This window comes from Podarcis pityusensis, assembly GCF_964106645.2.
Source record: "Podarcis pityusensis genome assembly, chromosome: 13".
NCBI classification, from domain to species: domain Eukaryota; kingdom Metazoa; phylum Chordata; class Lepidosauria; order Squamata; family Lacertidae; genus Podarcis; species Podarcis pityusensis.
Window position 1 is genome coordinate 17,995,459 of NC_138038.1, and position 19,272 is coordinate 18,014,730.

Sequence of the window (19,272 nt, forward strand, 5' to 3'; positions counted from 1 at the left end):
TGTTGTATCTTGCTACCCAACAAACAGTGAATGGTAGCTAGACTGCAGCAGCCACCCTTCCACCTACCCCACAAATAATATTTAATTTTAAAGTACAAAAATGCATATTGAGGATAACCAGATAAATATAAAAATTAAAATACACTCTAACCATATCCACCACCTAGACTTGTTAATTATAAATACACTGTGTATGATCAGGACTTCTCTCAACCTAGAAATGCATTTGCACCAAGGCTAGAATATGTTGATATATAGACTAGCTGTGGCCATAAGCTTTAATATAAGAGCCTGCACCACCCAAAATGTATATCCCTGCCAGCTCCCAGGAAGTGCTACTTGGATTAACTACTGCCAATTAGACAGGGACTAAAAGGTTACCTTAATTTTATCTAACTGAAATATAAACCAAATATAACCTAAAATATAAATGGCCAGAAGATGGGTGTGTGTGACAGCTTTGATTGTTTCTTGCAGAGTTGATGTTTGTGGTGCAGTACACTATTCAAAGTCAGTATCATTCCACCTGGCCCAGTCAAGACACATGTTCAGATTTAGGCTTGGAATTGGTTCAAGAGGAGCAATTTCTCAAGCCTCCCACTTAGAATCTTAATACTAAACTTACTACAGACCCTGCATGTTGCTCTAACTGCTGGCAATTTTTTTAAAAAAATAATCAGATGTCTTGCTTCCACCTTCCCCTCTGTCGCATCTGAAGCAGGATATGAAGGCAAGAGCATTCTCTCTACTTCCATTCCTCATCAACTAGCACTCCCATATGCCACCTCCAATCCTAGTGGTAGTACACAGCATTACAACATAGAAGAGTTCTGCTGCAGATTCACGAAAAGGGAGAGCTAGACATCTGGCTTTTTTTGGCAGCAGATGCAGGTTTAACTTCAAATTTGGCCCTAAGCTAATTGGAGCAGAGAAGTGACAAGGATTCAAAATGGCAGCCTTCTGTCCACATGATGATCCTGCTCTTCAGGGATTTCAGCTTGGGTTCCTAGCAATCTCGTTACACTGTATTACAAGATTGCCTTGAAAGGGATTCAGAATTGCAAAATCACTTAGCATTTTTATGCTCTCATTAATCGAAAAGGAAAAGTGAAAACCATATCTAACTCTAATCCACATATTGTATTGAGATGCTATCTTAATTTCATTCATTGACAATTATTCTTTGAAATACTATTTCTGTTCCATACTACATATTGGGGCACTGAGTGAGAGTGGTTTGCTACAAGGCTGTAGCTGAAGAACTAAAACCTAAATCTTCAAGGTCTAATGCTCTTATGTGGGCTCAAGCTAGCTATCCCTCCTGTTCTGTGACGATACTGTGTGTGTACGCAGAATATCTTGCTGCTCTAAGCGGGTTAACCTGAATTGGGATTAAGGGGAATTTTGGGGGTTTATATTTTAGGGCAAACATAGGAACTGCATAATTCTTGCTCATGCATTAGTCTTGTCAGGTATGCAGGCTAGGAGATGGTCTTCAAGCAGGCAAGCTGCTTTCTGTTTCACCAGTACTCAAAATCGTAGTGCATTGTCAGACAGCCCTTAAATTAAGGCACATTTTCCACTTTTTTTTTTAAAGGGTGGTTTTCTGTTCCCCTTCCTATTTTCTCCCTTCAGGATTAGACCTCTCCATAGATCTTATTGAATAGCATTTAGCTGCCACAGTTTCACTTCTTTTGTCTCTTCCTCCTTCACTTTTTAATATGTGGGATGTAATACCCTTAGCTAGGTGGTCCCTTCTGTGTCATGTCACCCAGTGTAATCTACCGCTGATGTCCTTAAATTGCACAAGAGGGGGCCATTCCCCTCTCCTTCCCAGAAATAACAGCGTGGCCTGGAATTGTATACTTTGTACCCCACAACTTGTGGGGAGGGGAGTGCTGGTACTGAGCATGCAGTTGCTTGCTGCTTGCTTATTTTGTAAGCACAGTTAAACATATACTCATTCTTAATTGGTCTTTCTGAGTAGTCAGTTCTATTTTTAACCCTGAATTTCCTGCCTTTCTGCTACATTGTGCTCACAGGTTATTTTTCATCCTTGCTGTGGCTAGTGGCTTATCTTTGTGTGGTATCGGTGGATAATACTGTGATGTTCTGCAGCTTTGCAAAGGTGTGGTATAGAGGTCTGCCTGTGCATAAACTTGAATGTAATAAAATCCAGTGGGTGCTTTGAAATCAGAAAGGGCAGGGGGCTCTCTGCTCCTGGAGTATTTAACTTCTAATGGGTTCATCCAGAGTGTTAAAAGTGGAGGTTATCCAATGAGCGGAGGCTAATTCTCGTCACAAGAATATAGTGGAACTTTATATGCCAAGAAAGCAACACTGGTAGTGCTCATGAAGGGGGTGGGGAAAGCGATTGGCTGTTTCATCGGTGTGGCCCAAGGACAGATGAGATTCACAGAGCCAAACAGTTCTATGTAGACTGCATTTTAAAAGGCCTCTGAATTTTGCATCAAGGTAACCCAAATGTTGTGGTGCAAAAGAATTGTGAATATTTGTAGATCCTTGCTTGTTTTATTTTGCTAGCTGTAAAGAAGGGTGCTAAAACTTCCGCTCCTTAGCAACTGAAATCGTGTTCATGTGATCATAAATTCACCAATCACTGGCCGCATTTTCAAACGTTACACATAAGGGCTAGAAATTTGCTTTTAAAGAAAATGAGCCCTGATCTAAAGATTCGGCACCAAATAACTTTGAATTTCTGCAGGCATGTTCTTCTAAGCGGTTTTGATTGGCTACAATGCCCTCTAGGTTGGAGAACCTTTATTTTTGTGCAATGAAGGCACAAAAATTGTCCAACTATGTAGATGTAGGCCAAATAACAACCATTAATTTCCCCAAATTATTGTAGCTGCAAGATCTCGCTATTCTTTTTTTTTTTTTTTTGTGGTTGTGTGCTCATTTAAGTCAAGGTTGTGGGGCATTAAGTATGCAGAAACAACCACTGTATACCCACATGTAACATCCTTCTACTTTCTGAATTTTTAGCAGACTGATGCTGACTTTGCAATCATGGCTAAATGTTCTGCATAAGACAGCTAGGTTTCCCAGAAGAAAACAACAATTAGAAGTCAAACCAGAAATAATTTTATTAAATATATTTCAAGATAACAGTCTGGATTTACATAATAATAAAGAATTAACATGCCAGTTACTACAAGCAGTGAGACACAACATAACCAGACACTGGAAACACCTTTCTGGCACAATGATAGACAGTTGATACAAAGCAGTTTGGGAAACAGCCCTCCTTGAAAGATTAACAAATAAACTACGGTTGACTTGTGGGCAGATCAAGAAAAATGGCTTTACACTGTATGGTGTAATTTCATAACATATCCCAGTATTCCAGAAAATAAACAACCCATCAGCATTTGGCTTAGTCTGGTTTATCTAAATTTTAACTTAAACATAAATTATTACCTTCTGTTTGAACCCCCTTCCCACATTCATCAAAATACCAATGCTTTATATTGTTTCATTGGTAACATAAGGGGAAAAACACAACCACAAGGGCTCCTGATTAGGTGTTTAGTTGTGCAATGTTGAATGTTATCTGTTAACTCTGTTGTATCCTGTTTCCCTTTTGATTTTGTTTAATCAGTTCATGAACCAAGAACCTATACATTGACCACTAATAATGAACCATACATTGTAGATATTACTGCAAATTTATTGTGCCATTTTTGTGATATACAGATAACATGAGAAGACTTGGTCTATTCATTTGTATTATTTATCATTCCTATGATCCTTTTAAATAAAATCCAATAAAAAGTTGTTCCAGAAGGGAAATGCTATGAAAGCGAAATTTATGGATTAAAGTTTGAAATGTATCCCTTATTTGCCAAGCACCTTAGATATATGTGAAACAGGTCCCCTGTTGAGCTCTCTGATTTGTTGGCTCTTCTGGAGGAAGAATCACATGATAGTTTTATGCTCATGGAAGCAGTACATGTGAAAAGGATCTAGGAGTCTTGGTTGACCACAAACTTGACATGAGCCAACAGTGTGACACGGCAGCTAAAAAAGCCAATGCAATTCTGGGCTGCATCAATAGGAGTATAGCATCTAGATCAAGGGAAGTAATAGTGCCACTGTATTCTGCTCTGGTCAGACCTCACCTGGAGTACTGTGTCCAGTTCTGGGCACCACAGTTCAAGAAGGACACTGACAAACTGGAACGTGTCCAGAGGAGGGCAACCAAAATGGTCAAAGGCCTGGAAACGATGCCTTATGAGGAACGGCTAAGGGAGCTGGGCATGTTTAGCCTGGAGAAGAGGAGGTTAAGGGGTGATATGATAGCCATGTTCAAATATATAAAAGGATGTCACATAGAGGAGGGAGAAAGGTTGTTTTCTGCTGCTCCAGAGAAGCAGACACGGAGCAATGGATCCAAACTACAAGAAAGAAGATTCCACCTAAACATTAGGAAGAACTTCCTGACAGTAAGAGCTGTTCGACAGTGGAATTTGCTGCCAAGGAGTGTGGTGGAGTCCCCTTCTTTGGAGGTCTTTAAGCAGAGGCTTGACAACCATATGTCAGGAGTGCTCTGATGGTGTTTCCTGCTTGGCAGGGGGTTGGACTCGATGGCCCTTGTGGTCTCTTCCAACTCTATGATTCTATGATTCTAATTCATGATACTGTACTAGGTTAGCCTTATGCACATCTTCAGTGGTTTTGCACATAGAGCCCCCTCTGAATTCATGGACCAATGCTTAACTTAGCTACCAAACAGCAGCAATTAGGGAAGCATTGCAGGTTGTTTGACAAATTTTGACTGGCCTGATTTGTCTCAGTTGCCCCCAGCTGCTTTTACACTTGCCTCTTAAGGTAGGCAATGGATAATTGCATCTAAATTTGGATATATTTAAATGAGCTAAATTGTGGGGAGAGGCATAAGTACAAATAAGTACAAAACTTGCCAACTAAGGGTATAGCTTTCACAAGGTATCTGTGCAGGAATACATTTTATCTGCTCTTTCTTCTTTCCCTACTCCCTGGATTTTGGTACACTGTAGCTGAGCCAATTCAGTGATGTCACAGACGCTACGTCAAATTTTTCCTTTAGGTTTTTGCATTATTCCTATCAATCTTCCACAATCTTAGGTGGACAGAGGTACCTTGAACAGCTGAGTAAAATCCACAATTGGTCTGTTTAGGAGCAAGATCATAGTGGCACAAACTGGGGGGCAGCTGATATGTATAGAGACTGTGCTGGTGTTGGTTTCATCTAATCTGGCCAAACCAGATTAAGAATGATTCCTTTTTAACACAGCCTATTTTTTTTCCTCTTTGCAGACACTACCCAAAGCAGTCCTTCACTATGGTGGCAGACACTCCCGAAAACCTGCGCCTTAAACAGCAGAGCGAGCTTCAGAGTCAAGTAAGGCTATTAAAGTTTCTTCACATGTTGCCTACTGCTATATTCTCTCAGTTACAGTATTTTCCTCAGTGATCTTCTGAAAACAGCACCCAAAGAGGATGTGTGTATATTCAACCTCTTTTAAAAATAGAACTCTCTCCTTAGCTGTCAGAAAGGAAAACTACTAAAATATTGCCTGAGGAAATGAAATTATCAAAGCTGAAATGAAATTAACAAGCTCTGACAAGCATCCCCCCTACAAACAGATGATATTTATGATACAATAATTGATGGACAAGAATTTGAAGCACCAAAAAAAAAGAAGAAGAAGAAGAAGAAGAAGAAGAAGAAGAAGAAGAAGAAGAAGCAGCAGCAGCAGCTGAGGAATCTGGAGAAATGGAAGGAGTTGCAGATTAAAATGTACCCAATAAAACTGCTCAGTGTAAAGTGCAGGCTGCAAGTGTGCAGTAATTAGGTGAGCAAATAAGTTGTGGTGTAGCACACAAGCCAAGCACTCTAGAATATTATAGTCAAGATGGGGATAAGATGAAGGCGGAGCAGTATGGCCAGAAATTAAGTGGCATTGGGGGATGAGATCAATGAGTTTCATACCCTGAACAAAGTACTGGCTGCCATAGTCAACTCTGAGGACTACAGGACACAAATTATTTTTCACATAGCGCACTCTATCATGATCATAATGGCACCTCAGGATGCATTCATCCTTTAGCCTGTTTCATCGCTGTAAGTGGGTAGACAAATAATCTGCTGCACAGGTTTGTTGGAAGGCTGGGCAAATGACTGGAAAGCTCTTTGCCTGCTAGAAATGCCAGAGAAGGTTACCAGAGCAAGAACAGAATCTGGGATGTTGTACATTGTGTATAACATCAGTGAGGAACCTTTAGCTCATGGACCTAATTCGTGCTAATTTGGCCCATGAAGCTGCTTCCCCCAAACTGCACGTACCTGATGTTATATGTGTTGTCAGGTGTGGGGCAGGTAAGTATGCAGCTGCAAAGGAACTATCAAGAGCATACTTTCAGTTTCCGATGGTTCCTTGGCAAAGCAGAAAACCCTGATTGGTCAACTGGTCAGTGAGCCCCATTTGCAGATACAGTTTGAATTCAAACCATGCCTGCAAACAGTTTTCTCTGTGGATCAGTTTTGAAGCCATCTTTGTAAATCTGCAGAGCAAAATGTCCATTTGTAGGCATACTTTGAATCTCAGCCACTCCTGAAAATGACAAAGCAGTGCTTGCTGTCGGTGGCAGTCAACTAATTGTCTGGATAGTGATCCCAGTTCCCTGGTGCATAGTATGCTTAGTGACCTTTAGTCGAGGAGGAGTGGGCAGAGTGCGTAGAGTACCTACTTGGTAGAGGAGGGAAACATTTCTTCCCTGTGAGTGGGTGACAACAACCGCCTAAAAGAAAAGCAGTTATCCTGGAATGTCCAACTAGAGGATGCTGCTTGGTGCTTTAAATATTAATAGTGACAGTTTATTATTGGTATCTCTCCCTCTGAGGGGTGTGATAATTTATCCTGTCCTATGCCCTACTTGACTAGGAATTGTTATGAGCCACAAGAAACATTGGATAGCTTGAAGAGGGGGAAAACATGTTGTGTTGAAGCTTTTAATGTAATTTGGCTACAGAATTTGATGCTTAGATATGATGGTATGAGATTGTAGATTCTCTTGATATACCTGCACACAAATACATCTTGTCCTTCTTTGTAATTGTTTTAATGCTATTTTTTTTGGTCTAGATTCCTCAGTTTTTGGGAATTCGTATGCTACTCTAACTTAGGGTTCAGTCAACCATTAGGGCAGTGATTGCCAACCAGTTGTCATGTGAATAGCTTTGGAGGGGGGTGGTTGAAATGGCAGGCACTTCTTCACTGGTAAAGAGGCCTTTCAGAGGGGGTGCACGGTGTGTGATTAAGAGAGATGGACAAAGAAAGAGATTCGTGTGGCTTGTGTGGTTTGTATGAGTAACTGAGAAGGCGGTATACTGTATATGTGGTCTGTGAGGGGGAGAGAGGCACTTGGGAGAGGTGCATATGTGAAGTACATTAATGTATGAGAGAGAAATACATGTGTGTGGTGTGGTCAACATGTATCCTGGTACAGTCAAACCTCGGTTCCCGAACGGCTCCGTTTTGGAACGTTTCAGCTCCCGAACGCCGAAAACCTGGAAGTACAGTAGTACCTCGGGTTACAGATGCTTCAGGTTACAGACTCCGCAGGTTACAGACTCCGCTAACCCAGAAATATTACCTCGGGTTAAGAAATTTGCTTCAGGGTGAGAACAGAAATCGTGCAGTGGCAGCGGGAGGCCTCATTAGCTAAAGTGGTGCTTCAGGTTAAGAACAGACCTCCAGAACGAAGTAAGTTCTTAGCCCGAGGTACCACTGTAAATGCTCTGGTTTTCGAGCATTTTTTGGAAGCCAAACGTCCGACGCAGCTTCCACTTCAGTGCAGGAAGCTCTTGCAACCAATTGAAAGCCATGCCTCAGTTGTTGGGCATTTCAGAAGCCGAACAGGCTTCCAGAACGGTTTGACAAGCGAGGTTTGACTGTACAGTCGTACCTTGGATCCTGAATGCCTTGGTACTCGGATGTTTTGGCTCCCAAATGCCGCAAACCAGAAAGTAGGTGTTGCGGTTTGCAAACATTCTTTGGAACCCGAACATCCAGCGGGGCTTCCGCGGCTTCTGATTGGCTGCAGGAGCTTCCTGCAGCCGATCAGAAGCTGCACTTTGGTTTCCAAACATTTTGGAAGTCAAACGGACTTTCGGAATGGATTCCATTCGCCTTCCAAGGTACAACTGTACTAAGGAAAGCTCCCTGTTAGATGGCAACTGTGTGTATCTGTGTAATGTATGGTCCCCACAGTCAGGACCAACAGGACATAGGTGACTTCCCACAGCAATCATGATATTTTCTGGGGGCAGTGGAGTAATCAAGCACCTATGACTTTTGCTCTTAAGTTGTGTTATCCATGGCAGCCATTTTGTGACCAGTGCCCACAGCACCGTCTCAAAATTCATAACATGTCTACTCCTTCAGAAAGGACGGCAGACCCTTTATTAGGCTAAGTTAAATAGATAGGGTTCCACAATGGCTTAGGTAGGTTGTTGTTTTTTCAGCTGCTTAATCTCTCCCTTGTCATTTTCAATCCCTGACTGGATTTCTTTCCCCAAAATCGCTGTTTTTCTTATCTTAACCTTGATCTCAAAGTCATCTGAAAGAGGGTCACACAGTGCCATGTTTAGCAGAGGTAGCAGACATTCTACCTAAATGCTATTGATTGTGGATTGCAATCAGGAAGTCTTTCAGCAGTTTGTATGTGTTTTAATGCTGAAGTTCTTGAGGTGTTACTTTTTGTGCAGCTGTACTTTTTGGAATGGTCTTGCTCTGGGTTCCTCTACCTAGAAATCCTCTTTGCTGAGGCAACATTTTTTACTGAGGCAGGTAATCTGACTTCTAAGGTGGGAATGTTGTTGTTTCTTATACCACTTACTTGCTAAAATGGTTTCTAAGCAGTTATAAAAATATATCAGCACACAATCAAAATATGCAATAAAACCATTTTATTAAAACATTGAAAACATTCATAATAAGCCCACACAGAGATATAAATAAGACTGTTTCTTTCAATCCACTTGTGGAGAGAACTCGGAGGTGACTGAAAAGGAAAATGAGTAACGACAAAGAGTTGAGAAGATGGGACTGAAAACATCATTGTAAACAGGAAAGCAGCAGAAATATGGATGATTGGACTCCTGACGATCGCAAAGCATGGTACCCCCACAAAAAAATTTAATTTGGAAAACATTTGGACTTTATGATGTGTATTGATACAATTTGGACTAATTGGTATGATATGTTTAATTTGGTAAATGGAAACTTAATAAAAATTATTTTTTTAAAAAAAGAAAACATTAATAATAAAGTGCACAATAAAACCTGTTAAAATAGCAATTAAAATAATTAGATCAGGGGGTTCAGGTCAGGAGATCAGAGGAATGCACTTTAGAAGACAAGCCTGTGTAGTTTTTGCAAGGCAGCTTGTGAGAGGAAGGCCATCAAGGAATGGTTCTTTTTCTCCTCTTCATGCCATGTGAGAGACGAGGAGGCTGCCAGCTTGATTGCATGTTGCCAGTTAACTGCTCTCTGAATTTGTAGCCTCATCTAGATGGGAGTGCTGTTTTTCTCTAGGAAGTCTGATGTGGCCCCTTTCTGTTTTAATCTGCCACCTGGGGAGGCTAGGTTTTGATTTCATCATCTGTACCCAATTGTAGTGGCTTCAGGGAATGAAGGATGCACAGCTAAGTGCCAAGATGTTCTCTTAGAGGAGAGCTTTGTATAGCCTAACAAAGTGACCCAGAAGTTTCTGTCCCGGATGCCCAGAGCTCAAGGCCTAGTGAGGAGTGACTCAGTACTTGAATCTGCTGTGTGGTGCCTGTTCTTAGTGTTGCAATTTCTTATCTAAAAGCAACTCAACTATTAGAAAATTCATGGGAAGTTTTAGATTTTTTCCCCTTTTGGACAGCAGTGTGAAGGTTGCTAAAACATTTCAGCAGAGCACATAGCATTGGATTGAAAAGGATCACTCATACTCTTCTTCCCTACTCTCCCCCCCCCCAACACGTATATCTTCTCTAACTGAAGAATAGTAGAACTCACTGTTTTTCTTTTTCTTTTTTATTTCTTCTACAAAATACAATGTTATCAAACAGGATCTGGGGGCAATATACTCAGTTCATATACAATTATAGATCACTGTTTAACAAATATAAAATAAAACCAAAATTAACAAACCACAGGTATGTGAATGTGTGTAAGGTAGCAAATTATAGTGACTATTATGTCTATGTTATAAATCAGTGGTGGCCAAACTTGGCCCTCCAGCTGTTTTGGGACCACAACTCCCATCATCCCTAGCTAACAGGACCAGTGGTCAGGGATGATGGGAATTGTAGTCCCAAAACAGCTGGAGGGCCAAGTTTGGCCATCACTGTTATAAATGCTTGTCATTGCTATTTCTACACATTCACATACATGTGGCTGCACTGTTCTGACATTTTTAGTTTTATATTACTGTTCCTCAGTACATGGCCCTTGCACACATTAGGCCTTCTGAGCCTTTTATTCCTTTTCATTTTCTGTGTTCCATATATTTTGCTGCTTGAGGTAGTAGTAAAACCCTGTCTTCTTCACATTTTCTTTTTCTAATGACGTTATGTGTGAGCATGTTGGGGAACACAAAACCACTATGAGTTGGAGTTGACACAGGGGAGGTGGTAGCCCTGAAGTGTTAGGTCAGGAGGAGGACTGAGCTGCCCCACAGGTGAAATAGCATTGTGTTGTAAGTTTGCTGGCTGAGGCAGATAGCTCTAGGTTTGCTTTTTGTGTGAGAGGAATTCTAGAAACCGCTGGATGCAAAAGTGGCTTATTTCTTGCCAGAGGGTTTAGACTTTTTTGTCCACTTGTCCATCTGGTAGCTCCTACTAGACCTCCCCCAAGGGCATCTAGGGCAGAAATAACCACACTGAAGGCCCTCCCACATACCTCTGTGAGTTCTGCGTATTTATTTTGAGTAGCCAAGAAGGCGTAGCTAGTTCCGATAGCTTGCCAGAAGCACACAATTACTTTCTGTGTGAGTAAACAAGTCCACCAGTTGGACTAATTTTAACGCCTTCAGCCCACATATGACCATGAAATAAGAGGGCTTATTTCCTGTGGCTTGGCTTTCTTATGTGTTGAAAATAGTACCTTGCGGGGAGTGGGGAATACTTTGAGGCAAGATAGCGCCTGGGACTTAAGAGTCCTTTCTGCTCAAATGTTGGATGGCTTATTTTAATCATGCATGAAAGATGGTTGTCCAAACTTTCCCATGGCAGGTGTGAGGCAGCTTCATATTGTACCTGACCAGCTTTCTTCATGCAGTAAATTTGCACAGGTTTGTTACTAGCATGTTTCCTTCAGTGTCACCAAAAGTGAGGTCTTAACCATGAACTTTTGGAACTTGTGAAATGAGCATAAGGTCCACTCCTTCATATGGTACCCATCTCCACCATAGAGAGTGCCAGTTCCTTCCTGGAAGATGAGAACTTTGGGATAGAATTGCTTAATGGAGTACAATCCTTCTTGAGGGGTAAATGTTTCTGTAAAAATGAGAGCATGTGAAGTAGGGGATATTCTCTGTAAGAGAATTAAGGCAGTTTGCCTTTGTTCAGGTGAAGGCAGCCATTAATATATTTTGACTTTTCTAGTCTTTAGTACAGACTTTGGGTTTTTTATGAAAAGATAAACCTGTATTGTGTTATTTAGAGCAGAATGGCTTACTGCTTGTTAAACTCTTTTTTTCTTTTTGCATATTGTCAGTGTAGTATCGGAACAGCCCTGTCAGTATACTCTGCGCGACTAAAAAACACACAAAAATCTGTACCAGGGAAAGCTGGAGGCTACAACCAGTGATAGAAACTCAGCTACACAATTTAAGTGCCAAATGGCTCTTTAAACCAGGGTTACAGTCACCAAAACGGAATGCCTAGTTGTCATTTTTGGGTCAAACAGCTGGAAGGTCCTATTTTTCAATACAGTGGTACCTCAGGTTAAGAACTTAATTCATTCTGGAGGTCCGTTCTTAACCTGAAACTGTTCTTAACCTGAGGTACCACTTTAGCTAATGGGGCCTCCCGCTGCCGCCGTGTGATTTCTGTTCTCATCCTGAAGCAAAGTTCTTAACCCAAGGTACTATTTCTGGGTTAGCGGATTCTGTAACCTGAAGCGTCTGTAACCCAAGGTACCACTGCACAACTTTTTGGTTCCTGAAATTCAGTGTGATTGTGCAGATAAAATATAACGGATAGAATTCTACAGGGTGTGTAACTACTGTGTGAAAACAGTCAAGGTCCACGCATCCCCAGGCATGCACTTCCAGATAGTGGAGACATCAGGTGCCATCCTGGCGCCCAGGCATCTTCACATGGTTGCAAGTGGCCAGGTGCAAAATGTGCCTGGCACCTGGTGAATTTCAAATGCTGGCTACAATCTTTGTGAACCTTGGAAACTTACATGTGTGTTCATTTTGCAGGGTTCATTCTGCTTGTTCTAGGGAAATCTTCAGACCACCCGACTTAGTTTCTGATACTTCCCAAATTTTCAAGCATGTTATTTAATTAAGAGCTAGAAGCTTGATTTTCATCTTTTTTTAAAATGAAGGTTGAGATTGTCAAGATGGTGATTTGTGTCCAGTACCCAGTTATGAACTAGTGGAGACAATTGAAGATGGCCACTTATTCTGGAGCTGACTGGGGTTAATTTTAGAACTGTTCTGGGGCAAGGGAACTGTAGGCATGGCTTGCTTAAACTTCCATAGCTCTTTAATTGGTGTGACTAACTGGGCGGAAAATGCATACTTTTTGATCTGGTGAATAGAATCGCTTCTTTACTGAGACTGGTTGATGACTTCTAGACTTCTTCTTCTGGCTGCCCCATTGTGTTCCCGCTTTCTTGTTGTCTTCCACCCTCACAGTCCTTTTTAGCAACTCATAATAGCCCAGCATTGAGCAGGACATGGGAAAAAGCTAACCAGTTTGCCTGACTCACTCATGTCTGGCCTTCCGTAAGCATCAGAACTGAGTTGATTCCAGCTGAGTGCCCATAAAAGGACAGAAAAAACTGAAAGCCTGCCTTGTCTGAGCACTTCCTCTGCATGTAGCACTCTGTTGCTTCACTCTCTGGTGTGCAAAAGAAATGTCTCCCTTTGCGCACAGTCTGCAAAACTTCAGCAGGGATCACACTTCTCTGTTGAATTCTCAGTTATAATTGATACAGTAGCCCTTTTACAAGGTACATTTTAATCCTTTCTCTAATTCTCACAACTCTGGGAGATTTGATTTCTGATTTTATAGATAGAGTCAGGAACTCATTGTATTATTTGCCTTATGTCAGTGAGTTTGTGCCTGAGCTTTAATTTGATGACGGAGGTGCAAGGTCAAGATAAGGGGAAATTCTTTGCTTCCATCCCCGGCCCTTCACGGTGAAAATAGACGTTAATGGAATAAAATAGTGGGATGGAATTCTTAAGCAATACCTACCAATACATTCGGGGGACGCGGGTGGCGCTGTGGGTAAAACCTCAGTGCCTAGGACTTGCCGATCGTATGGTCGGCGGTTCGAATCCCCGCGGCGGGGTGAGCTCCCGTCTTTCGGTCCCAGCTCCTGCCCACCTAGCAGTTCGAAAGCACCCCTAAGTGCAAGTAGATAAATAGGTACCGCTTTATAGCGGGAAGGTAAACGGCGTTTCCGTGTGCTGCGCTGGTGCCGGCTCGCCAGAGCAGCTTCGTCACGCTGGCCATGTGACCCGGAAGTGTCTCCGGACAGCGCTGGCCCCCGGCCTCTTAAGTGAGATGGGCGCACAACCCTAGAGTCGGACACGACTGGCCCGTACGGGCAGGGGTACCTTTACCTTTACCTTTTTACCAATACATTCACTAAGTGGCAGAAGCGGTTAGTGGGCTGGCTGGCTACCGAGCCAGTTCAAACCACTTTGCAGTCCTCCTTCCTCCTCATTTTCAGATATATCACGACAGTGTATCACAATGTTTCGCTGGTGATACATCACGATGTTGAAAAGCAGATATTGCCCAGCCCTAGCAGGTGAGACTCAGGTCACCTTGCAGAAGAGAAGTTGGCAATTGTTTTACATCATACTGGAATGTTGGATTGTTATGCTTAGATAACTGTCTGTGTTAACCCAGGTGAGGTTGAGTCCAAGTGGCAGCTGGAAGTCTTCTGATGTTTGGAAATAGTTATCTTGGTAACTTTGGACTAACATGGGTCAGTGTAGCAGTAAGCAACCCTGTAAGGTTTTTTTTCCAAAAAGCTCGGCCACAGGCAGAATTCAAAGGAGCCAAATTGCAGAATTCTGCAGAGCAACTGGCTACTGCACCAGTACATAACGGATCATGGTAACTGATGTTCGCATTGTGCAAATATACTTACTTGTAAGGCAGCATGCTCTACATATATTGGCTCTTATGTGTATTGTCAAAACTTTGCATATTGTACCAACCTAAGGCATCATATTTTCATTTTGCCTACACCACACAGCCTGCCTTTGGGACCAATGTGGCAGCCATCACCTACACTTGGTACAATTGCAAACAAACAAGTGGTTTTTTTAGACTTCTTGCACTGGCAAGTAGTTCTCCTGAAGCAGCTCTTACATTGCTACTAGGCTATGCACAACTTGGCACACCCCTGAGAATGATCCCTCATGGCTTGCTAAAATTGCAGTCATTTATGTCTCTGTCCCTCTTAACCCCACACTACTCTTCTGTATTGGCATGCTCTATTTATTTGAAGTTTCTCAACCATTTGAGATCTAGGAAGCTGCTTGCAGCTGTGGCTGTCTCTCCACAGCCTATGAGAACAAGGCTCCCTCTCTTCTTTTCCATTCTGGCTCCCATTGGGACTGCCAGTGAAGCTGTTCGCATCCACCAAACAGATGATTTTAGGGTTTTTGTCCTTGCTTGGAGGACAGAGTTGAGTTATTGGGTAAAGAATTATATTGTATCTTTATTTTTGAGTTTCACGGGAAGTGTCATCAGGCAGAAGCATTCAAGAAAATCAAACTTAGGGGATGGACAAAATTGAGTCCATAAAATTCATTCTAATTATTTTGTAACTCTTGTCTGTTGTGGGGCCAACATGGCAGCCACTGTGACACATGCATATATAACATTCTGGCCAGGTTGAGAAATCTTTAAGTGAAGAGAGTCTTAAAACTTCATTATCTTACATATATGTGGAGCAGGCTGTCTGTAGGCATTATTCAGGCTTATGTTAAGACAATCAATTATTTGATCAGTTAGTAAGTGGAAATGAGGAGGAATTTTATTTAAAATCTATCACATAGGCCAGTCAGCTGCTTTGAAACAAAATATTTGTTTTTGCTTGGGGGTTTTTTGTATCCAGTTTGCCTCCACTATGGAACTTGTTGCCACGGGGGCAGCAATGGCCACCAGCTTGTATGGTTTTAAAAGAAGATGGGACCAATTCATTGAGGAGAGGGCTATTAATGGTCACTAGCCACAATGGCTATGCTCTGCCACCACAGTTTGAAGCTGCAATGTTTCTCAATACCAGTTGCTGGAAACCACAGGAGGAGAGAATGCTCTTGTGCTCAAATCCTTCTTGTTGGTTTCACTCGGGCATCTGATTGGCCACTGTGAGAGCAGGATGCTGGTCTAGATGAGCCATTGGCCTGATCCAGCAGACTCTTCTTACATGCCTATGGTTTTTCCATAAAACCTGTTTCATATGATCATTTGGTTCAGATTGAAACCTCCCAGCAATCTTTGATCAGCATTTATGAATTGCAAACGTTTTGAGAAGTGTTCTGTGTGAGCCCAGGGTATCAACAACTATTATTTCAAGCAAACCTAAAGAGGAGAAAACTTTCCAGATGTCTCCATACTGGAACTTGATCTGAGCCTCTGCACTCTTGTTGGGTAGCTTGAGATAAGAGTTCATGAAATGATGTTTTTTAGGGAGATTTAAACCACCAAGAACCTTGCTGGATAAAATACCCTCTGCATTTGCCTTTGCATGTCTATTTTTAGATAGCCGAAGCACATATTAGACAGTATTTTGGGGCCTGATGTCCTGATAACTGTAAATTTCTATCAATCTTGATGGCATTGGAAGATGATACAGAACACCATTGTACCAGATGTCTGTATTGGAGACTCACAAGATAGTTGAACTGTGATGTTGACATATTCGAGAAGCATAGAACAGAATTTGTCGTGCTCATATTGCTAAATCGTTTGGAGGTGGGTGGTATATGTATATCCACTTAATGACCTGAGCCTATAGGTATGTTTAGACAGTGGGGGGGCAGTAGTCTACAAATTCCAATGCCTTGCTGGACAACCTATTCTTTCCTTCCTTTGTCCATGTTGAGAGTCTCAGTTCTTTAAAGAGTGAAGATGGGGAATTCTTCCCACAGTTGTGTTGTGGTTCTGAGGTGCTCAGTTCCCCTTGGGAGCAGTGCAGCTGTAGTGACAGTCATCCTTCCTTCTTCACATCCAAGCTTCCCTTCTGTTGTACTGCCTTTAGGAAGTTTTCTGAACACCTAAAAAATGCACTTTGAGATGGATTAACTCCATCCTTCCTCCTGAGGTTGGATGACTCTATGCTATACTTTCAGAGACAAAACCCTGCAAGGTCTTGCAACCCTGAGTTTTGGCTGACTGTTAGGTTTTCTTGCCGTGGAGGCTTGTGTCCCACTTGCTGCCCCTGCAAGTCAGGGATTGTATTTTTTAAAGAAATTGCTGATAGTAGGAGAGTACTGTGATACATATATATGCTTCCTCATTCACATACACAGGTCCGCTACAAGGAGGAGTTCGAAAAGAATAAAGGGAAGGGCTTCAGCGTGGTGGCTGACACCCCGGAATTGCAGCGAATCAAGAAGACCCAGGATCAGATCAGTAATGTAAGCCACCCTGCATATTCTACTTTCTGTCTGCATATTTTATACTGTTTAGCTTTGGTTTTCCCCTTGACAGGTACTACTGCAGCACAGTTTTCGCTTTCAAAATCCCTGCTGCAAACCTCCCAAATTCTATAGTTGTTTTGAAACTGGGCAGTGTTGCAGAATTTTTCTCGCAGCCTTAGCCTTACTTGTTCTGTACAGCACAGAAAACAATACAGCTAAAGGTATTATCAAAAGTTTCAAATGCTGACTGTGAGTTTGTGTGTTACACAGAAGTGTCTTTTCTCTCTCTCTTTATTGCAAATAGTATAAAACTACTTGAGCTTTATCATGTTGGAATATAATATAAAAACAGGAAGTATATACACTATTTCAACAATATTTCTTAAGACCATTCAGCATCTTAATTTATATTCTAGAAAAGCTTGGTGCTTTAGAAAATCTAGATTGTACCTATTTCTCAGAACTTGATAAAAGAAGACCACTTTATGCAAAAAGTCTTAATTGTTAACAACAGCATGTGTTTTGTTTTTCCTAAGGAAAAATAAAATACCCACGCTGGTGATCGCTCACTACATTGAATTTTTCTTTGAAACAAAGGAATAGGAAGTGGGTGGGTTTAAGCAGGAACTGTGGACTCAGGTTACTAAATGTCCAATGTTGCTGAAGAACTGGGTTACATAACTGTTTCCTCCCACATACAACTTAGTAAACAATTTCACCAAGGCATAGAAAGAAATTAACTGGCAAGAAATATAAACTAATTTTTGGATCTTGACTACTTTCTTTTCCTGCAGGCAGAGTAGAATTTGAACTTGTAGTATACAAATGATAGGAATCTTGGAGGCAGTCAGTTCTACCCATGAGAAGAAATGAAGTACTTTTTCTGAGTCAGGTACCATTCTCTGAATAGCCCTAATGTCTCCCAGACCTCTTTCCCTTGCATTTGCCTGTAAATTATTTACCAGCCTCCAGGGGTTTTTTGGCCAGGAGGGCTTGAAATGTTCCCCCCCCCCCTCCTGAGGGCTGAACCAACAGCATAGCCTGGAACATTTTTTACTGTTTGAGCTCTCACTTCTCCTCCCCTTTGCTATGAGTGATTTGCAAAATGAGGAAACAGTAGCAGAACTTGACCTGCTTCTCCGAAAAACACCGTCCATGAGACCTTGAACTAAACATCTTGTGACTGTTCCACAACAGGATATAGTAATCAACCATATGTAGCTGAAGAATCAGACTACAGGGATCCATGAATCCAAATTCTCCCATAAGCAGACTGAGTAGCTGTGGCTTAACCCTGCTGTATTGTGTCTCTAGCCAATGCAGGGGTGCCTTCTCGTGCTCAGGATTGTGGGTGCCTGCCACTGCAACGCGGCCACCTGCCGGCTTTTCTCATTGACTTTGTGGGTACCTGGCCCCCACAGTTATATTATTGTGGGTGCCCAGGCACCCATGGCTCCCTGAAGTTGGCTCCTATGAGCCAATGCAGGCACATTTCTCCCTCCCACTCTGAGACTGCCTACGTATTGTCATCTTTGGCTGTTTTCCCTCTTGACCTCTGTTCCACCCCCAGCTGCACACAGAGGGCTCCAGCAGCCCAGGCACTGGAGGATTTGAACCAGCTGCTAGCTTTCTTCCGTTATGTATTCCTTCCATATGTGCTGGAAGGACATGGGTCCAGCCTTCCCAGCACCTGCTCTTCCTGGAAACTGTGATGGAATGGGACAGAGACAGCCTGACGCCTTGTAGAGAGCCAGTGGGAAGAGATGACCAGTTTGATTTCCTCTTTCAGGAAAACAGCAAAAATAGTCTTATCTTCTTCCATGGATATTTTATATAGTTTTTAGTACATGGTGTGGTCTACAACTCCTACCACACCACAGTTTTGAGGTTGGTGGGAGATGGTAACCCTAACTACACAGAGCTTCCAAATGGGGTGGAAGAAAATGTTCCAATTTCTGAATGCACTAATTAACAATGTGACCAGGCACCTGTGACTCTTTATACAGTCAAACCTCTCTTGTCGAACCTAATCCATTCTGGAAGCCCATTTGGCTTCCAAAATGTTTGACAACCAAGGTGTGGTTTGGCTGCAGGAGCTTCCTGCACTCAAGCGGAAGCTGCACCGGATGTTTGGCTTCTGAAAAACGCTCGAAAACTGGAGCATTTACTTCCAGGTTTTCGGTGTTCGGGAGTTGAAACGTTCCAAAACAGAGGCGTCCGGGATTCGAGGTTTGACTGTAGTAGTTACTTATTATTCTCAAAGCCCAGTAAGAGGTTTTATTTCCATTTTACTAAGTGGGTAATGGTGGACAAAGCATTCAATTTTCTGAAGGCCACTCAGTAATTATTTTAAGGTTGGAGTTGAACCCATGT

General features: G+C 42.1%; 1 protein-coding gene across 1 annotated transcript in view; it reads left to right on the forward strand.

Moving 5' to 3' along the window:
* Positions 1-19,272, forward strand: part of LASP1 (LIM and SH3 protein 1) — a 49,827-nt gene that overhangs the window by 20,176 nt on the left and 10,379 nt on the right. The window contains exons 3-4 of the mRNA XM_080977077.1: positions 5,320-5,404; positions 16,789-16,896. Coding sequence (XP_080833203.1) covers positions 5,320-5,404; positions 16,789-16,896 — 193 coding nt within the window. The remainder of the gene's footprint in view (positions 1-5,319; positions 5,405-16,788; positions 16,897-19,272) is intronic.